Source organism: Sparus aurata, chromosome 8 (genome assembly GCF_900880675.1).
Source record: "Sparus aurata chromosome 8, fSpaAur1.1, whole genome shotgun sequence".
NCBI classification, from domain to species: domain Eukaryota; kingdom Metazoa; phylum Chordata; class Actinopteri; order Spariformes; family Sparidae; genus Sparus; species Sparus aurata.
The window spans coordinates 35,013,271-35,035,729 of NC_044194.1; the positions used below are offsets into that span (position 1 = coordinate 35,013,271).

Below are 22,459 nucleotides of genomic sequence, written 5' to 3' on the forward strand. Positions count from 1 at the left end.
TTTGGAGGTGCTGATTCCCTTCCCAGCCGCTTCACACTTGGCTGCAAACCGCCCCAGGACATGCTGGAAGTCCTGGCTCGAAGGAGCCAACAAGACCACATCATCCGCGAAAGATGATGAAATCAAGTGGCTCCCGAACCAGACCCCCTCCGGCCCGTGGCTGCGCCTAGAAATTCTGTCCATAAAAATAAAGAACAGAACCGGTGACAAAGGGCAGTACTGCCGGAGTCCAGCATGCACTGGGAACAGGTCCGACTTACTGCCGGCAATGCGAACCAAGCTCCTGCTCCGGTCGTACAGGGACCGTACAGCCCTTAACCGAGGGCCTCCGACCCCGTACTCCCGGAGCACCTCCCACAGAATGCCACGAGGGACACGGTCGAATGCTTTCTCCAAGTCCACAAAACACATGTGGACTGGTTGGGCAAACTCCCATGATCCCTCGAGCACCCTGCGGAGGGTATAGAGCTGGTCCAGTGTTCTGCGGCCCGGACAAAAACTGCATTGTTCCTCCTGAATCTGAGGTTCGACTATCGGCCGAATTTCCTCTCCAGTACCCTGGAATAGACTTTCCAGGGGAGGCTGAGGAGTGTGATCCCCCGATAGTTGGAACACACCCTCCGGTCCCCCTTTTTCAATAGGGGGACCACCACCCTGGTCTGCCAGTCCAGAGGCACTGTCCCCGACTGCCACGCGATGCTGCAGAGACGTGTCAACCAAGACAGCCCCACAACATCCAGAGACTGGAGGTACTCAGGGCGCATCTCATCCACCCCCGGTGCTTTGCCACCGAGGAGCTTCCGGACTACCTCAGTGACTTCGGCTTGGGTGATGAATGGGTCAACTTCTGAGTCCCAAGCCTCTGCTTCCTCTATGGAAGGCGTGTCAGTGGGATTGAGGAGATCCTCGAAGTATTCCTTCCACCGCCCGACGATGTCCCCAGTCGAGGTCAACAGCCCCCCACCTCCACTGTAAACAGTGTTGGTGGAGGACTTCTACCCCCTCCTGAGGCGCCGGATGGTTTGCCAGAATTTCTTGGAGGCTGACCGGTAGTCCTCCTCCATGGCCTCCCCGAACTTTTCCCAGGCCCGAGTTTTTCAACAAAGTTATTGCACATCTACACTCAGGGACGTGCACATGATTATAGAGGGGCAGAGGGTCAAAGTCAGAAAAAGGCAGTACGTGTGCGCTGTGAAAAATGTTTTTTCAGGCCTTAATAACACAATATGTAGATTAATTAATGTAAAATTAGTAGACAAAGTACTTACAGAAAGCTGACTACTTAGCTGTGTATCCTGTGTAGCTGTGAGTGAAATGCAATTGCCATTTCTTTTGTGTCAACAAATTATTGTCATTATGATTTTATTCACATTATCATAATACTGAGGTTAAGAAGACATGCAATTCAACTGCAATTCTTAAAAAGCAAAAAACCACTGGTTTATTATCAGGCTATTTATTGGAGGGCAAGTGCAAACTAGAAATACAGGCTACACATCTAAAAATGTGACAAAACCAAGAAATGACTACTGTGACTGTTACTGTGACTGTTAGTAGGAACAGCAATGTTTACAACAGCAAAGTCACAGTAAAGTCAATATCTGGAAGAAGTTTAACATTTGTGGCAGATAAACATCCGACACAGACAGCTGTCAGATTAGATTATTCTTAACTCTCATTAACCAGCAGTTAGTTTAACAAGCACAAATGGGTGCTCTTCTGGAATATGACTCATATTTAAGCATGTTGAATAAGTGGAAGGCTACTTGTTAGCCCCCACAAGGAAGTTATGTTAATGGATTTATGACTCACAAAGGTTCAAGTCACTCCACTGTCACGTCTCATCTACGTGGAGTTCTGATGAGGCAGTTCTCTCTCTCTCTCTCTCTCTCTCTTTGTCTTCAAAATAAGAGCTTTACATTGCACCCCATTGGAGTTTAGAGCTGGGTTCTTAGAGGGGGGCTTTTAATTTGAAAGTAGCGACCGTTAGTAGAGAGAGACAGAGCAGAGCCGCAGCGGACAGAGAAGTGGCTCTAGGCTCAGCACACTCATATTACGTACGAAATGCGTACAGTAGATAAGAATGGCGTTTTTATACCGACTTTTTTGACATCCCTTTGCACAACAGGATTTTATTTGTTAATTTAAAAAACACACAAAAAGGGCACTTTATAATAGGAGGTAAAAAGGGCAGGGCCTCAAGCACCCCTTGGGCCTCATGTGTGCACGTGCCTGTCTACACTGTAAAAGAGAAAACGGTGAGAAAACGTGAAATATCAAGGCAACATGATGCAAGAGATGTTTGAGTTTTCTCAACTTTTGCCTGCATTTGTTTACTTGACTAAGGTTTTTAAGTTTTGCCAAAACTTCTGCCAACTTGAATCTGCTTGTTGACCTAATTAGGATAATCCTGTGAGACTAACAAAGAAATTCTTGCTTTAATGCCATGTATTTCTACCTTCACCAAACACAGATCTTTTTGTTGAATTAACAAACAATTATTCCCCTCAATGTCATGTATTTCTACCTTCTTTAAACATGGATATTCTTGTTGAATCAATGTACAATTATTCCTTCAATGGCATATATTCCTAGATTCACCAAACATAAATATTCTTGTTGAATAAACATACATTTTACCTTTATAAATCAAGCAAAATTTATGTTGCTGTAATTTGAAAAATGCTAAATAGATGGATAATTAATAAAAACAGACTATGGCTGAATGTTATCTGAAATATTTATTCAGCTTAACAGTAAACAGACGGGTTAACCGCCCCACATACAACATTTGTAAAAAGAAAACAAAACAAAATCAACAACAATACATTGTTTTTTTAATTAGCTCACAGAGAAATTAATGAATTAATTTGCTCTGTACCTGTGGGTTTTTCGTAATTCACTGTAATTACATACTGTAACACTGTAACACTAGTAACACTCAGGGTGAATCTTCCTCCATGCTGAAGATTTGAAATCAATACTTACTGAACATGTAAATAATGGTTATTTCCCCCCCTATGGTTGGTTGCTTCTGAATTCACATGTGAACAAGAACTTCTGTTTTTTTTACCGGTTATTTTGTTGTACATGAGCGTTAACCACAGTGTAACCACAATACACTAAACAGACTCTAAACTACACAGAACAGGCTAAAGAACCCCATTAACAGTCACAGTAAAAGCTTTGTTTTCAGAGACCTTGTGCGCTGCGGGCATCGAGAGCCACCAAGCTCAAAAAAGATGGCCTGAATTGCTTCGAAGGTGTACCTCATCTGTTTTGGATGATCAATGTTGAGGGCAAAAAGAAGGCCAAACAGTTATGCCAAGGCAGTAGAGAGGTCTGGAAAGTTATGCAGCACGTTGTCCCCTTCCAACACAACTGCCTGGTCTTGCACAGAGATGTCAGCTTCATTTTGTAGGACGATGAGGATGGCAACGGACGCACCTTGCAGCACTGGTGCCAAAGTGTCAGTGTCCTGAGGAAAAATAACAGATGCATTCAACGCAGGAATTTCACGAGGGCCACGAGGGCCATGGCAATTTTGCCTCGTGCCCCTGAAAAAAATATCTGCCCTAAGGCCACAGTGGCCTTGATGCCCCGCCTGCACTGCCCTAGTTGATTTTGCAGTTTTCTCCTCTGCCTCTTTCCTGTCAACACGGCCTTGAACACCGGCATCTTTCGCGGAAAAGAAACGCGTCTTTTTATGACATATTGGCAACATCAAATGAGACGATGTGTACATCACCAGTGGTAGGTTCGATTCGAGCCTGGCATGAACCGCTCGGGCGGGCTACAACGTCAGTTTGACAGCAATCTATCACTGGCTAACCAGGAGACTACATCAAACGCACCCCCGACATCTGCGTGGCCGAGACGTTGGGTCTGAGGAGGAGGAAAAAGTTGCCGGGTCTGAGTTAAGACAGTAGCCCTTTTTACACAGCGTCTCTGCATTAACTCCGGAGCAGTGGTTCGCTAATTCTCCGCCGATGGTGATTCACACAGAGCGAAGCATCTCCGCTGTACCGCTGTGTAATTCACACAGAAAGTCGGCGCTGCGGCTCCTAAAGAGGCGTGACGGTACACGACATGATGACGACGTCAGTGTTTCCCAGGTGTTCCCTGAAGTCTCGGTCGGGAGGACTGACGGTCGTGGTGATTTATTTTCACCACAAACACTCGGTGAGTTAAAGTTTTTTTGCCGGTGACAGACGCTGTTTTTCGGGCAGAAATGTGACGAAGAGTCAGGAGGACAGACAGGAGGACAGACAGGAGGACGGACGCTGCTCCACGTACAGCTTTGGTATTTTTTTCCTCATATAAGTTGCCAAAGACAGTTAAAGTTACTACGTTACTTTTGTTTGGTCATGTAACATCGTTTTGTGGGACATTTCTCTGTATTTAGTTGAGTGAAGGACCTGTGCAATTATCAGACTGTCAGACCGACACGCCCTCGCTCTACGCCTCCGGATTATCCGTTCACACTGGGACGGCTCACACACTGAAACTCTCCCTGACTCTCCATCCCCATCTTCAAACGATAGTGACTGATTAATCACATAACCTGGCATAAATGACTGTCACTTTGTAGTATATGTTAAAAATAAATATCAAATAAAAATAAATGCATTTATGAATTAATAAATAGTTGAAAGTTGAAAATTTCTCGCCTGAGCTTGTTTTATGTATTCATTTCACAGATATTTATACATTCTTAGTCCTTAAATTAAATTCATTATGGACGTGGACTTAAAATCATTGTTTTATTTTATGGCCTTGCTGCTCTGGCTTTTGGCCTTTGTGCCCTCAAATAATTGACAACACAAAAGGCCAAGTGGCCTTGCCCCTAAAATGATGAAATTCCAGGCCTGGATGCATTATTAAAAGCTTAGAAAAACTAAGACAAACTAGAAAGAGCATTTTCTCAAGAAAATGTGTGTGAATGCTGAAAAGGTGTTGCCAAAGCTCAAAAGTATAATGTGTAAGCTGAGAGCTGATTGGCTTCATAAGGGCTAAAAGCAGTTGAAATGTTAAAAAGGCAGCATAAAACGGGCAGCTATAAACTGGAATCTGACATCCAAAGAAATTTGATGAAGCAATGGTAACATAGCTGAAGTGATAGCTGAACTTGTGAAAAGGATGGTGATTTACATGAATTGTAAACAAGTTAGTGTAAACAGTGTATGAAAATATTAACAAATCAGAGAAAAGTGTAATATAAAGAGTGAGAAAAGGGCTAAAACTGTTGGACAGGAGAGAGATGCATAAGCCAATGTCATGACATGGAGAGGCTGTAAATTCTGAAATCTTCATTTTGAAAACAAACTCAAATGTATTGTTTGTAGCTATCACCCACCAACCTTGTGATGAGTTTTGTATTGCAGTATTTTCTACTAAGGAACACCACCCAACAATGACCAGCTGTTTCCCCTCAGCAGAAATAAGGGAGCTAAAGTGGAAAACTGCAATCCTCACCCAAAAATTATCTGGACTGATAAACTGCACTGGAGAGGTATATATTTCCATTTTTGGATGAACTACTCCTTTAAAACATCTCTTGGGAATGAGGAATTAGCTGCATGAACTAAATAGGCCTTTTACGCACTTCCGCATTTTTGAAACGGAAATACGTCCTTGTAGCGTGCTAGTGGCAGATACGGAAAATGGCAGAGTTGAAGAGTCGCAACTTCTGTTGTGTTCCAGGCTGTTCGTCTTCCACCCAAAAACAGCCCTACCTTTCATTTCATTCTTTTCCTGTGGATCCAAACCTGAAACCCAAATGGATACAGGCGATCCGAAGAGTGGAAGGGAACAAGTTTACTATAAAAAGAGGTAGCACTTATGTCTGCAGCCGGCACTTTGCTAATATAGCCTATTCCCTTGGAACAATTTTACTGCTCCTTTGAGAAGGGAGTCTGTATATGACAGAACCTTCAAACGTCAGTCTATCCAACTATGCTGTGAAGATAGTGACATGGTGGCTAAACCCCAATTTCCACTGGATACTTGTCCACTGCGTTGCGGCTCCGATCCAGTTTTGCTCCGCCATCCGCCGTCCGGCAATCCCCACCGGTTGCAGTTTGAGTCCGCCACGGTGCAGTATGGTAGACAGCTGGCTCATGAGGCAGAGGAGTTCCCGCGTTTGTCTCTTTTTTGAGATTTGTGTGCTGGTGTCAACACTGAGTGTCTTATTTTGAAAAGCAACCGGATGCTGTTTGTTATTTTGGCGCTTGACTTCCTGTCTGCTCGGTGCTAAATTCAGCTGAATTGCTGTGTCGTGCTCCGGCATCCACCATAAATAGAAGTCCTGCGTATCTGTGCCGGACTGCCGGAGCTGGGACGGACCAGATACGCAGCGCAGCGGACCTGCTGGCAGTGTTTCCTCTACATTCTCCTCTTCTTTTTTTTTCTTTTTTTTGTTTGTATTGTCGCAAATACACCACCGCAGCATCATATCTCCACCTTCACAGCAGAGTCCTGCACTGGGTCGGGTGTCGTGAGTGCTGAGGTAAACTAGATAACTATCTTGCTCAGTATCTACTCTTTGGAGTAGTAGATTGATAGCATTAAGCGAACATATACACGCCATGATGTAACTGCTGACTGCATTTTCAGATGAGCTTGTTCAAATATTTCTCAAAGAGGAGAAAGACACCTGATGAAGATGACGCCAGTCAGGTATCAGTAGCCTTTTACTGACTCAAATGATGAAGGTTAGGTAAAAATTGTGTTCACACTTGTAATCAGATGCGATGTGAGTGTAAATTATCTAACTCGTATAAGACAAGTAACATTAGACAGGGAGGAGCAGTGGAACAAAGTGAAGGAGAGCAGAGTACAGCAGGGGGAGAGCCGAGTGAAGGAGCACGAGAGCAAAGTGATGGTGCAGGACAAAGATGCAAACTTTGCCACTGATTCTACAGCCCCATCAAGAAATTATTATTTATTGTTTTATTTTTTTCTATATTATTGCTGTATTTTTGTTATTATTTTTTATTTTTACATTCAGCCTTTAAAAAGCCATTTTCCATGCCAGCCATTCAATAAAAAGGGGGATTATGCTGGGCATAAAAGTCAAATCTGCAGTCAAGTGTCATTTGTTTACGCCGCCACGGCTCCCTGGAGAGCCTGCCCCCACTGCTGAAAAAAATCCTAGGGGAAACACTGCCTGCTGGGGATTGACACATTAACTAAAGTGAAACGTATCTGCTCCGCTGGCATGGCAGAGACGCCACGCAGCGGAGACGTATCCAGTGGAAATTGGGGGTAAGGCTAAGGCAGTAAGGATGGACCACGACTACGTGACACACCCACCTGCAGGTAAGAGTGTTCATAATGTGTTTAGTAGGCTAATTTAACGCTAGTCAACTATGTGTACGGTTAATTGATAAATGCATTACTAACTGAACAACATATGTCTATATCTATAGATATATATGTCTGTAATTCAACTAACGTTACATCTGTAACTCTGTAACATAGCCTGTTGACGAATTTCAAATGTAACGTTACTGTAGCAAGATGCTCGTGCGACATTTCAATTTGACACGACATGTGATTACTGCTCTGTGTTGTGTTGAAAGGTATCATAAATATGTTAAGACTGGTTTTTCATTTCTTTATCTTTACAGGTGCTCTGGGTGAGGCGTTAGATTACACCCATGACTTAGAAGCCATGTTGCAAAAGACTGACCTACCACCCCCTACTCTCTTCAACCGATACTGTTCACTGGACTAGGATCAGTGGAGTCCTTCCCTTGCTGGAGCCAGGAGACGATATCATGGCAGACAAAGGGTTCCTCATTCAAGACCTCCGTGCTGACGTTGGAGCTAAGCTTATCATTCCACCTTTTAAGCGTTCAGCTCAATTCAGCAAGGAGGAATGGAACAAACCCAAGCCATTGCCCACCTCAGAATTATAGTGGAGAGAGTGATCGATAGGGTGAAGTCCTTCCACATCTGGGACTCTCCCGTGCCACTCACACTGACTGGCAGTGTTAATCAGATCTGGCTTAACTGCTGTGTTCTAGCAAATTATGAAGGACCTTTTTGTTTTGAAGAGTGAATGAATTAATGTTTTGTATGTAAATAATGTATATATAATGTGTAAAAAATGTGTTCACACATATTCTTAAACATCAAATTAAATGTAATTGTAATATTCTTAATATCTTTTCTGTTGAAACGTGACTGATTTCACTAAAACATTAGATGAACAATTAAAATAATTTTGTTCAAAATAATGCATCCTTTCTTTTTTTTTTGTATGTGTAACACATATCTATAGTTCAGTCAGACAACTCACGTTTGAAGTGTTTATTACAAGCAGAACATAGTTAGATATTGATGTCTAGGCTCTGACCTCACCACTCCCCGCAGATATGTTTACATGAGATATTGGGAAGTGATGATTAAATATATTTCCCCTAGACAGAGCCTGCAGGTGGATGCTGGGGTGGTGGTGGGCTGAAAGAGCAGGTGATGATGCTTGTACAGAGCATCAGCAGCACTGATGAGCCAGAGGGAGAGAAGGGAAATTCATACGTTTAAATAACCCGTTCAATAGAGAGGGTGCGTTTGTGAGATGGTCTGGAGAGAGAAGCATATCACGTGTGTATATGGCAGTGAAACATGAGTTGACTGCCTGAACTAACTCGCAGGCATCGCTTCATTTCAGTCAGACAACTCACGTTTGAAATGTTTATTACAAGCAGAACATAGTTAGATATTGGCGTCTAGGCTCTGACCTCACCAATCCCCGCAGATATGTTTACATGAGATATTGGGAAGTGATGATTAAATATATTTCCCCCAAAACTGCACGGATTAGGAGCCCGACGCTTCTGCCGTGAGGATCTACTATGTGTGGGCCTGGCACCGCCGCCATGTGGCCGTTCCCCATGAGCATCTCGGCTACGAGGGGAATATACTATCTGGTGAAGCTACTATGTGTGGGCCTGGCACTGCCGCCATGTGGCCATTCCCCATGAGCATCTCGGCTACGAGGGGAATATACTATCTGGTGAAGCTACTATGTGTGGGCCTGGCACCGCCGCCATGTGGCCATTCCCCATGAGCATCTCGGCTACGAGGGGAATATACTATCTGGTGAAGCTACTATGTGTGGGCCTGGCACTGCCGCCATGTGGCCATTCCCCATGAGCACCTCGGCCATGAAGGGAATATTCTATCTAGTGAACAGCAATTCTCCTGTAAGCACATTGCAAAGACATGCTAAGCTGAATAAATGCTAACCCAGCAAACCACCTGATATGCGATGATGAATTAAACAGCGAGGTAGCTACCAAATTTTTATTGATGCATTTAGAGGGTACAGGAGCTCATGAGCTTTTGTGCAGACAAGATCTCCTTCTTGTGGAGCCTGATGTAGTGTTGGAAGGCTGAGGATGACCAGCGGCCCAGGGATTTTAGCGTCGATGTAGGCAGAAGGAGAGCTGCAGTTGTAGCTGCGCCGATTCTCAGGGAGTGAGGGGAATAGTGTTCGTGGGAAAGACCGCAGCTCAGAAAGAGGTCGCGCAGCTTTGAGGAGAACCAAGATCTCGTCATGGGTTTGCAACCATCAGTGATGAACAGCGGTGCCGACCGAGGGGTCGGAGAGCGATGTTGCAGGAATTTCATCATGGAGGAGAAGGGACTAAAAAGTGTTAGTCTTAGCAATGATAATTTGGGTGCCTTGGCGAGATCTATCAGACTTTAAGTGTTTCAGAAATATAGAGTACATATGATCTTCTGTGGTTAAATCAGAGAGAGTGAGATCGTGCTGAGGATTAAAGGAGAGAGATCTGGTCGTATATTCACCACACGTCCGAGGGCTTGGCCTGGGACACATGTTTTGAACTCCTGAAATTTAAAGCGGGAGAGAGCATCAGCTACACAATTTTCATGACCAGGAATGAAGGTAGCTCGCAGAATGAATTTGTTTAGAACGCAAGTCCAAGTTAAGCTTCGCATAAGACTGTTAATTATTGGTATTTTAGAGCGCCCCTTATTGATTATTTGTACTGTAGCAACGTTGTCACAAAACACCATAATTTGTTTCCTGGTCCATCTACTGCTCCATAGCGAACAAGCGACAACGATGGGGTAAAGCTCATAAAGAGCAGTGGATTTTGATTCGTCACAAAGGGACTGCATTTCAGGTGGCCAGACGTCTGCGAACCGTTCGTTAATGTAAAACCCCCCAAAACCAATGGAAGGGGCCGCATCAGTGAAAAACTGGAGGGAATCTGAAGACTCGACAAAGTCATTGTAAAAGAAAGAAATGCCGTTCCATTCATCGCATAACAAGCCCCAGAAACGCAGATCTGGACGACAGCCTTCGTCTAAAACTACAATGTCACTTAGATTTTGAACGGAATTAGCCAATTCTAGCAAGCATGATACAAAAGAGCGACCTTGCGGAATAATGCGCATAGCAAAGTTAAGGTGGCCTAATAGAGATAAAAGATCTCTTTTAGAGAAAAAAGCAGCGGTAGACCAGGATTTGATAGCTTCTCTGATGCGAGTCAACTTGTCTTGTGGCAGAGATGCTTGCATTAGCATGCTATCAAAGGTGATCCCGAGAAATTCTAAGCGCGTGCGAGGGCCTATAGTTTTCTCTTCTGAAAGAGGTACACCTAACTCATGGAAAAGGCTTTTGACTATGGAGATGCTGCGAGCTGGCGGGATGAGGGAAAGTTAACTACCAAAAAATCGTCTAGAAGATGCAAGACGAAAGGGAGTTTGCAGATGTTGTAGAGGATCCAGCATGATGCTTCTGACAGGGTGCCAAAAATGCGAGGGCTACTGCGGCAACTAAAGGTTGATTTAACCGAGAAGTACAACTTGGAACGCCATTTTACACCGAAAAGATGCCATTGCGAGGGATGTAGTGGAATGACTTTGAAGGCATCTACGATGTCTGCTTTCCCCAGCCATGCACCGCCCCCTGCTGACTTAATCATCTGCACAGCATTATCTACAGAGGCATAGAACAAGGAAAAAGGCTCTTAAGGGATTAAGCTATTTATACTCGGAATGGAAGAATTATGAGGAGCTGAGAGATCAATGATGAGACGTTTTTTGTTTGAATATTTCCTGGTAGCGACACCTATTGGGCTTACTCTGAAGATGGAAAAGGGGGATTTTGACAATGGACCTATCATGTAGCCCTTTTTAACCTATTTTGCTATGAGCTCATCTACCATTTCTGGCTCCTTGAGAGCAGACTGCAGGTTCTTAAAGACATGGGTCGCTTTTGGGAGCCAGCATAGACCTGCTAGGAATCCTTGGACTAGCCCAGTAATGAGATAATTGACAAAGCATCTGTTATGATATGACGGTGATTTGAAAGAGCTTTGGAGAGAGCTGGAACATTCACTGGAGTCGAAGGATGCTTCTCATTTATTTCCCCGATTTTGCAGGACGAAGCCTCCGGGGACACAAAGAGCGTGGGTGGCTGTCTCCACACCAGCTACACACATGCATACATTTACAATTAGGATAAGCACAGACATTCTCCTTGAAATTAATGCAGGTAGGAGTCTTGAATCCTGAAGGAAAAAATACCTGTCGCTTTGGAGGATGATTTACCGGATATAACACAGAATTTTTTGGCTGAGGCTTTGGGGTAGACAGATCTTGCAAAGCGGTTCTTGGACAGAGGGAGGTTGTGTGGGAGAGGGAACCACAGATAGAGCAGGCTAGAGTTTTATGCCCGGTAAAATGTCCGCTGATTAGGTGCAGGTCGACTACGGACCAATCCATACTCTGATTGAATGTCTGAAAGTACATGGCAGCTTTGGCAGAGAAGGATTTGTGGTATTCATAAAAGAGAGAACCAAGGTGTCAAGTTCTTCACTGCGTTGTGGATATATTTCGCATATGGTGTCTCTTAAGACACCAAAGGCAACATTGAATTCTGCCATAGTTAGAGTTTTTGACAGTCTTGGATCGCTATCTTTGAGAACTACGGAAAAATCCCCACAATCCACAAATCTTTTGTTGGCAGATTCGGAACCGCATAACAGAATCTTCACCAGATTTACGTCCTGGCCTGTCAAATGAGAGCAGATATATATGTATGTATATATATATATATATATATATATATATATATATATATATATATATATATATATATATATAGTTGTCCTCAAAATTATTCATACCCTTGCTAATTGTTGTGATTTTTTATTTTTGTGACGAAATGACTGCAGTTTTTCAAGTTTGTTTATGAGTTATATGTGACCAACGAGTGAAAGAATGACAACAATACTCAATTCAAGAAATTCTTCATTTCAGGGGTACTTTATTCATGGATTCTCAAAAAATGCCATGTTCAAAATTATTCATACCCTAATCCAATGTCTTTCTTAATAGTCGATAGCATAGCCTTTGTTTTTTATGACTGCTTCCAGACGATTTTTGTATGTGTCCACAAGCTTCTTGCATGTCTCCTGTGGGATGTTTGCCCACTCTTCCTTTGCGAAAGCCTCAAGCTGGGTCAGGTTGGTCGGTTTCCTCGCCATCACCCTGGTCTTCAAGTGATGCCATAAATTCTCGATGGGATTCAGGTCAGGACTCTGACTTGGCCATTCTAGGACGTTGACATCATTGTCCTTGAACCATTTCTTCACTACTTTGGCAGTGTGTTTAGGATCATTGGGCCTCATTCATGAACCGTTCTTACGAACAAATTTGTTCTTAAGTCCCACTTACGAAGATTTTACAAAGATTGTGGCATTCATGAATGTTTTCTTATCTAAGATTTTTTCTTAGGCAAGAAAAAATCCTACGAACACTCAGGAGTACTCTTACGCACATTTCAGTGCTGAAATGTTGGCATGGTTGTGTTTTCTTCTCTTGTGTAGTTCAATAAAATGCAATATTACAGTGATAATTCTGTCATATTTATTCATTTATTTATTCATTTCATATTTTTGGTAATTTACAAAGAATTTAAATTCTAAAATAAATTAAATGTGCCAATGATTTAAGATAAATCAAGTAAATTGGAAACATGCCATCAATTAGTAACCCCCCCCATCCTATTTATACATGGCATTTCTTCATCCAAGGCCCGCAAAACAATGGCATATATATTGCTCCTGCGGCTTTCATCAATGTAAGAACACAGCTGCGAACAATTCTGAGGCTTACGGACGCGTTGGTGAATCTGACGTAGGGTTTTCTTAAGGAACCTCTTAAGAACAACTTAAGAAAGAATCTAAGAAGATATTGGTGAATGAGGCCCAGTGTCTTGCTGGTACGTCCAGTTGAGACCAAGCTGGAGTTTCTGAGCAGATTCCTTCACGTTTTCGTCAAGGATCCTGATGTAATCCTCCTTTTTCATGAGTCCTTGGACCTTGACGAGGTTCCCTGTGCCACTGGAAGAGAAGCATCCCCACAGCATTATGCTTCCACCACCGTACATGACTGTGGGCACAGTGTTCTTTGGTTTGTATGCTTCTCCTTTCTTCCTCCAGACATATTGAGCATCCATATGGCCAAATAACTCCAACTTGGTCTCATCAGACCACAGGATGGTCGACCAAAAGCTGGGATCTTGATTCAAATGACCTTTAGCAAAGGCCAGACGAGCCTCCACATGTTTCTTCCTGAGCAGTGGTGTCTTCCGAGGCCTGCGTCCATGGAGACCTCCTCTGTGCAAGACTCGCTCAATGGTGGACCGTGAAACCTTTATCCCTGCCTGGTCAAGTGTTTCAATTAGGGCCTTGGTTGTGGTCTGGGGGTTGTTGTTGACCTCTCGGCAGATTTTCCTGGCAAGTTTGGGGGACACCTTACGCTTCCTGCCACGCCCGCTGAGGTTTTTAACAGTATGGAACCTCTTGTGCTTATTGATGATGCTCTGGACAGTTGCCACAGGGCCATCATACTGCTTTGAAATGGCCTTGTAACCCTTTCCTTCACTGTGGGCACGCACAAGACGTTGACGTAGGTCCTCACTGAGCTCCTTCTTCTTGACCATGATGACCAGAAATTGAGAATGACTATAACACTTCTGCTCTTTTTATACTCTGTCTTTTCAGTGTTTAACATTTGTTCAACAATGTAAACTGTATTTAACATTGTAAAACATCTTAAAATGACCACATGACAAAGATGAACACATTTGGTTACACTTTTGTTGAGACATTGTTAGGGGTATGAATAATTTTGAACATGGCATTTTTGAGAATCCATGAATAAAGTACCCCTGAAATGAAGAATTTCTTGAATTGAGTATTGTTGTCATTCTTTCACTCGTTGGTCACATATAACTCATAAACAAACTTGAAAAACTGCAGTCATTTCGTCACAAAAATAAAAAATCACAACAATTAGCAAGGGTATGAATGTATATGAAGACTGTATATATGTAAATTTATACATTCCTATAAGACTCCCTGATCTTAAATCATTAATAGACAGAATTTGCAAATAAATGATATTCTTTCAATTAAAACGTATAGATCCTAAGACAAAGATTAATAATAATTACCTGTTAGAATTTGGTTCCTGAGGGAATCAGGAATTGCTGCTGCAGGGGGCAGAAACCAAGAGCCCATTGTTGGAGCTGGAACTGCAGTTCCCAGAGTCCTGTGGGGTGTGACGTCGGCAGGGAGCGGGGCAGCTAGAGCGGTGTCAGAAGTTGAAGTCGATGGGCCAGTGTTGTTAATGTTATGAGCGGAGGAATTCGCGATTTCAAGGGAATGGATTCTGGAATTCATAACATTGAGTGCCGATTTCACTTCGAGAAGAGATGACAGGATGGCTGCTTCGTTAGAGGTGCCGGGTTGTGACTGCTTAGGTCTTTTAATGGGAATGTTGGCCGCGGGTCTTGGAGCGTCTGGTTGAGGAGCGGAGCGCCTCTTTGCCGCAGCTTTGCCTTTGGAAGGAGGATGAGCGGCACTTGAGTTGAACTCTTGGGCATGGCGGAGTTTTCTTGGCTTTGGAGGTAGTTGAAGAGTTCTTCGTGGTTGAGGCCGGATGGAACCGGGATGTTGCGGGCGTATAATGCCTCCAGGATGCGGTGCACTGGCCATCCGGCGAGTCGTTTGCGGATGGTGTGGGAGCTGCGGCGCAGACGAGGGGCATCCGATTCATTCCCGGAGTGAACCTCGGCAGACTGAGCCTGGGTTTCGGGAATGACCCCGACTTCTTCCTCCGAGGACGGTGACTCACTCCCCAGGTCGGAGATAGTGAGAGACATAGCGATCAGCAGAGCCAGAAGGTAAGGTAGCAATCGCATGAGAAATTATAGCAGTGTCTATGATTTTGAGAAAGCGCTGAAAGAGCGGGTGATGATGCTTGTGCAGAGCATCAGCAGCATTGACGAGCCAGAGGGAGAGAAGGGAAATTCATGCGTTTAAATAACCCGCTCAATAGAGAGGGTGCGTTTGTGAGATGGTCTGGAGAGAGAAGCATATCACGTGTGTATATGGCAGTGAAGCTCGAGTTGACTGCCTGAACTAGCTTGCAGGCATCGCTTCATTTAGTTTGTACTCTAAACCACCTTCTGTAAACCAACTGTATACTACTGTCTACACTGCACTATATTTCTTGTCCTGCCTATGCACCACCTTTGTATATCACATTGCACTTTTCTACTTTTTTGCACTTCTGGTTAGACGCAAACTGCATTTCATTGTCTTTGTGCTTATACTCTGCACAATGACAATAAAGCTGAATCTAATCTTATCTAATAAACTGATTAATAACTGATTAATAAGAACTGATTCAATCAATAACAATAACAAACATTCAACTGTTTCAATCAATAACAATAAACATTTCCAATAAAACAGAAGGCAAAACTGATCAGTAAAGACAAGATTAGTGGAATTCAAGTTATGCATTCATGTACGTGCCATAGTAATATATATCTAACTTATCTTTCATTTCCGCTACGAATGAGTCATCACGCCAAATTCTTTCCACAGTTAAATTTGATAGGGTATCGGTAACAAAGTCACACCATGCCAGTCCTGTGACTGCCAGTTGGCCCTGAACCTGCCAGTAGTACTTATGTGTACATTTCAGACTGGCGTGGCCTTCCTGCACCCTGAGGTGAGAAACCTGAGAAGGATCGTTTTTTGTGCTGCTCTTTCCCTCAACCAGGCCAAAAGGGGGCGACTCTATAGGGTCATACACCGGACCGTCTGGACTGGCCCCGAGATGTGGTGCGTCAGGGTGAATGATGAAACCTGCTGGTAACACATTACATTGCATTAATTCAGCATAGTTTGCCAGCACTTCACGCTCCACCAGCAGACCACGCTTCATCACAGCTGTTTGCATTGTGGAGCCTCTGATCATGTGAACAGCTGCAGACTCCTGCTCAGCACTACCTGCCCTACTACTGCAAGCATCCCGAAAACGACTGGCAGTCAGCCTTGGTCGCCGTAGTTGTGTCCACGCAGGACATTTTGACTGCTGCTGGGTTTCTCCTTCTATCTTGCTGGACAGCTCTGGTGACCCTTGAAGAGAATTGAGATGCATTAGCTAATGTAATGTCAGGAGGAAATGCAAGGTGCAATGCAAGGTGTGCTGCATCAGCGGAAGGGATGGAAATTCTGGAGCCATGTGGTGTATGATGAGGTCACTGGACTTCTTGGGTGGACAGTGATAGGACAGGGGGGATCCACGGGGGACAGACCCAAATTTAGATGTTGTCAGCTCCATCTCACAAAGCCCATCCAAAACAACAGCCATGAGAGGCTGGGGCTGTACCTGGCATCATTTTCTTCCAGATGCCATCATATTTGGATCTGGCAGTGGTCCTAGACAAAAGAGCAAAGAAATACACAAGATTATTGGCCACACAAAAGAAAAGTTAAGACATGAGTGCTTAACTACATTTACATGTATATTTTATTAATTCTATCTGTCAGTGCTAGTACTGGAGAGTGGAGTGTCTACATTATAAGTACAAGTCGAAGTGTGGTAGGATGAGAAAGTGGTAGAGGAGGGAAGAGATAGAGGTGGAGAGGAAGGAGGAAAAAGAGGGAAGAGCATGGTAAGTGTGCGTCATGGGTGTCAGGTTGTCAAAAAAAAGTGATAGGAGAGGAGGTATCCTTGGAAGAGATGCGTCGTCAAGACTTTTTTGAAGACAGAGAGGGACATCTCCTGCTCTGGTGGCACTTGGCAGATCATTCCACCAACGGGGGACCACAAATGGAAATGTCTTGAATTGATAATGATGGTAGTCATAACATTAAAAAAAAACTTAAACATAAAAAACACAACATTAAAAAAAACTTAATTTACTCTCACAAAGTAGCAATCAAACAGTTAACAAATTAAGCACCTGTGTATGCCTTGTACAGTGTGGACCTCAGACCATTCTTGCCCACTGTTTTGGGCATTTGCACCACCAGCACACTAACAGGTTTCGGATGGATTCCCTTAAAAATAAAAGACAAAAAGCAGTTACAGTCTGTAGTCACTTCTGGGGGTGTTTTTATAATTTATAGATACGCATCGGTTCTTAAAATCATAATGACATGTTTATCACAAACCCAGCTATGTTCTTGGTCTGTGCCATCTTTGCAAGCCACTTGTGCAGGCCAGAGGGGGTGGAACAGCCTGCATACACAGCTGTAAATGATGTGCGGTCTGGTACAGGATGGCAACTATATTTACAAATCCTTGTTTTTCTGATTTTAAAATAGTAGTTGAGACAACAATGAAGAAATGGAAAGAGAAATTTGCTGGGCAGACAAGATTTAATTGATTGCTTATTGCAAAGCTTTATTTCTGAGTCAGTTTAATTTGAAAACTTTGATGACATAAACAATTACTAGTTATCATTTTTACAGTGTAGTGCATGCTATGGTGAGCTTGAATAGCAGGTATAGTAGATGCATTAAAATACATACAAAAACAATAAAAGTAACTGTGTCTGAATCTATCAAGGCACTGCATAAAATAGGCTAGGAGCCGGGGGATGCCTACAACCTTGACTAATGCAGGGTTTCCCCCACTGGCGGCCCGCAGGCTTAAATTTCCCAACGCCAGGCTCAGCATCGTTTATTTATTTATTCAAAATAGGCTTATATACATCAGTAACAAAGTTGAAAGACAATGGCAACATCTTATGGTCAACACGTGAGCACAAAGCGGGACTGAGGTCAGGTGTCTTTTTCATCCCCTAACACCCCATACCCCACAGCTACTGTCACTACACGCAAACTGGGCTACGAGAGGTCACAAGGAAAAAGCCAAAGAATGACCAGGAATGCAGCGGTGTGGCGTTGGCTGAGCCACGGGTCGATGAGGCAACTAGCATGGATGTAGCATGGATGTTAACTTTTGTTCCGCGTTGTGCCACGATGGGAAACAGTGGATTTAATCAAAATTAGTTGGTGGACCCGAAATTCACCGGGTGGCTGTACCTGACCAATTATAGTAGGTTTTGTTTTGTTTGTTTTGTACTACATGAAAATATTAACAATATTAAGTGCGCTAATTTCACTGTTTTTCACAGAAGCTCCTTGCACTACTTATAGGCAAGATGTGCTAACGCTCATATTGGGTCTCTCCACCGTCGCAACAGCATCAATATGGCAGCAAGCAGAAGCAAATGTAAACAATGCCATATTGTTTCAAATGTAAATATATGTCATTGATCATAATGAAATATCTATTACGAAATATCCAGTAGTTAGCTTGCACTCTTTTTATGATGTGGGCTTGTCAATAGCTGCAGCATTTGAGCATTAATATGGAGCATGAAGCCATAATTGGTGGTTTTAAATGTCTTTACTTGCTCATAAAGCACGAAATTGCATACAAATTCACTTTTAACATTGATTTAATGCAAGGCAGTTTGGAACCACTCTAAATTCTACTACGTCATGAATCTGTTACCGATAGGGCACTGCCATTAGTCAGTTGCTGGCCTGTGCCAGGCCCCTGTCACAAAAAAAAAAAAACGCCGCTGGTGGGCCGCACTTCAAACCTACCACCAGGCTCAGCAAGTTTTCTGGGGGAAACCCTGCTAATGTGTAGCCACGGGTTAGAAAGCAAAAAAATTATAAAAATATCAGCTTAAAATGAAACTCTTAAAAAGCAACCGAGGCTTTATTTGGGACTGAATATGGGTCAAACCTTCGTGTAAAAGCATAATAAGGACCTAACAGGAAGACTTGAGGAGCGGGCCACCATTACTCTCCTGCCTGTTAGGTCATATGCGGCGATCAACACTTTTTGTCTGCTATGACGGCGGCGTGCTGGAGATGCTACTGCTAACGTGAGCTGTCCAAAAACCTTCTTTGTTAGTAAACTCTGTGTACACATCTGTGTACAAATGTTCTCAGTGCTCGTGTTTGTGTACCCTGGTGATACTTCAAGCAAAGTTTCATGTTGTGTAGGGCCTTCTTATTGTTTTAAAAATAACATTTTGATGCTAGCGTAAGAGTGCCCCTGCACTCCATTTACAATGAGCTTGCCCAAAAATGAAATCACGGTAAATCTTTAAAGTGCCTCTTTCCTCGTAATTATGTTTTTACACGAAGGTTTGACTCATATTCAATCACAAATAAAGCCTTGGTTGCTTTTTGGTGACAGTTTCACTTTAAATCCCTGAGGAGATATGTTAGCATTACTGATTTTTGCATCCACAAGCACGCAGTTACCTATAGTTCTCTCAAACAATGTAACAAATATGTGAGGATTGAAAAATCTGCCACAGCTAATTAACAGCAATCTCCATACTGCCTTCAAGCTGGGCGTTATCATATTTCTCAGACTGTATGTTTCACTTAAAGGCTTATGCAAGTACAAGCAGTAACTTAATGTTAAACATCTTCAGAATAGATGTTAATTGCCATTGTTTCAGAAACAACGAAACACATTTAGCAGCTCTTATTTTGACAAATGAATATCAGTATAAACACGTATTAAAAAAGATACAAATCCTAGCATATATATAGACAACACTTATACAGTTAGTTTAGTTAAGTTTATGTAACTAAGTTCACAGAAGAGCTGTTAAAGTTAATTATCAGCCAAAACAGTGGTGTTAACATGGCGTTACACTGCATACATCCGCCTCCTGTGGAGTCAACCAGCCTAAGTACAGACAGTGCCCAATCATTGTGGTCAAACAGAATATATTCTGTCATCAAGATTTTACCATCATCATCGGGCTTTAAGAAAGAACTCTGTTGCTTTTTGTTTTTGTGTCATAGATGTGACAAGAATCCTGCTGCAGTTTGATATGACGATTTCAGTGCCTTTATTTTTGTTGTTCTTAACTCTGAATTTTGAGGAAATGTCTCTTCAAAATTCCTATGCTTCAACTCATAATGCCATTTCAAATTGGAAATCTTCATCACAGCTATGGTCTCCTGGCATATTAAGCACATGGGTCTTGTGCTGGTTGGAGGGAGAATGAATGCACATTTTTCAGTCCATTCTTCTTTGAATTGCCGATTTTCACTGTCCAATTTTCTTTTAGCAGTGAACTTGGAACACGCCATTTTCGTGCAATCTAGGCTCCTACGGCAAAATGTTAATAGCGACCTGCTCCAAAAACGAAAGTGAAAGTGAAAAATTGCGCTCGCAGCAGTAACACATTGTCTGTGTGTCGTTGGCATGGAGACAAGTCCCGGTATACATGTGCTGACCCAACCAAAACACATGGTGAAGGAATAATAGTTTGGCCGGCCCGAGGGCCACCTATTGAGAAACACTGGTCTACAGTTATCAAGTTCAGCCCCCCTCTTTTACTGCCATGGCTTCACTGCGGTAGCGCAGCATCAACCAGGTCATATGATCGGAGAAAGATGTGGTTGGGGGATTGCCTACAGCTGATAGTAATGCTGGTCTGCTCCCACATACTGACTTTTTCTTCTCTCTCTTTTTAATATTCACATCTGATTAAGCTCATGATTATAGACATGGCCAGAACAAGCTTTTCCATTTTATCATGATGCTATAGTAATGCTTGTGCTAAAGAAACAAAACAAAAAACAAAACAAAAATCCTGTATGGCCATAGGGCATATGACACTGGTGACTTTAAGCTCTTGTTTCCATTTTGAAGTGAATTTCATATTTGTCTTACATTTCGTCCTCTCTTGTATTCTCTCCTTCAGAAACCTGTCCAAGAACCCTCATTTGACCAGGTTGTCATGGCAGATCTTTCAACATTTGCAGCTCTTCGAACTGTAAGTTGTGTTTTGTCTTTTAGCTACAGCTGATAGATCATGTCTGCATTGTTCCCTGTTTAATGTTGGCAGCACAATCATCATACTAAAAAGGTCCTATATGTCGCTAGGATTGGTCCTTTTTCACATTCCATAGATTAGTCAGGCAACCAAAGTATGTCTGTTTTCTATGAAAGAGCTAACCAACCATTAAATGCTTCAAGTGAAATACAGATTAAAGGGCCTATTTATAAGAAAAGTTGATTTTTGAGTCTCATTTTCAACTTGTTAGATAATTATGCTTTGGGATTGTAGGTCAGGTCGGCCAAGTTGGACCCAAAGCATCATCATTTGAAGGTCCCATATTATGAAAAACACGTTTTCTCTGGTCTCTATCTACATATATAAACGGGTCCCCCCTGAGCCTGCCAACTCCCAGAGTGCAGAAAACAAGCGATTCCTGCATGGTTCAGATTCAGCTCCTGTCATTATGTAACGAAAGGAGTCATTAACATAGCCTCCTCAGCGCGGTGATAGCAGATATCCGAGAGGGGGGCGTTCATCCCCGAGGTGAAGTTTGGTGTATCCAGCGGTAAGCTAGCAGTGTTTTGAAATGTCATCGCTCAGAGCTAGACATGCAAATTGCTCTGTTGTTGGTTGTATAAATCAATATAAGTGCCTATATTCTGTCCCAGCTACAGAAGAACAGAGGAGACCGTGGTTGCTTTTCATTTTAAATGACAACGTGCCGGCTGCTCTCAAACAGCCTGCTCTCAGTAGAGCGACTTTTAGACAGCTGAAATTCAGGACCACAGATGGGTTTGGGGCAATGCATATTGAATACAGTGTTGTTGGACCTCTATGAGTATAATATGGGAACTTTAACAAGGTGGGGATAAGACTCAAAATCAGCCTTTCTTACAAGTAGGACCATTAACCATGCCTTTGTTCAATGAAAGATTTTCCAGTGTCTGTAAAACTATATGTATGCTGACAAAGTGACTGCATATATTCTGTATATGGTAAACCACCCTTGTGATGACTGTAAGACATAGCATAGAAAGGTAAAAAGCTTCTGCAACATGAAATCAGTAGTCATCAATCACTCATATATGAGCACAGAGTTAGAAGAGCAGTTTATAAGGTTTTTTTCAGGGATCTGGATTTCTATAATTCACCAGTTTTTATAGATCGCTGATCTGAATCTATAGTCATCTATAGTTATAATGGTTCAATATAGGTTCTCAAGCTACACTGCAACCTGTTTACACACACCTTTAGATGCACCATTAGACAAGAGATTAG

At 42.8% G+C, this 22,459-nt stretch overlaps 1 protein-coding gene across 2 annotated transcripts in view; it reads left to right on the forward strand.

The window, feature by feature from the left end:
* Nucleotides 1–22,459, forward strand: part of LOC115587316 (NT-3 growth factor receptor-like) — a 246,202-nt gene that overhangs the window by 16,848 nt on the left and 206,895 nt on the right. For both annotated transcript variants that reach the window (XM_030427129.1, XM_030427130.1), the window contains exon 4: nucleotides 21,104–21,175. In XM_030427129.1, coding sequence (XP_030282989.1) covers nucleotides 21,104–21,175 — 72 coding nt within the window. The remainder of the gene's footprint in view (nucleotides 1–21,103; nucleotides 21,176–22,459) is intronic.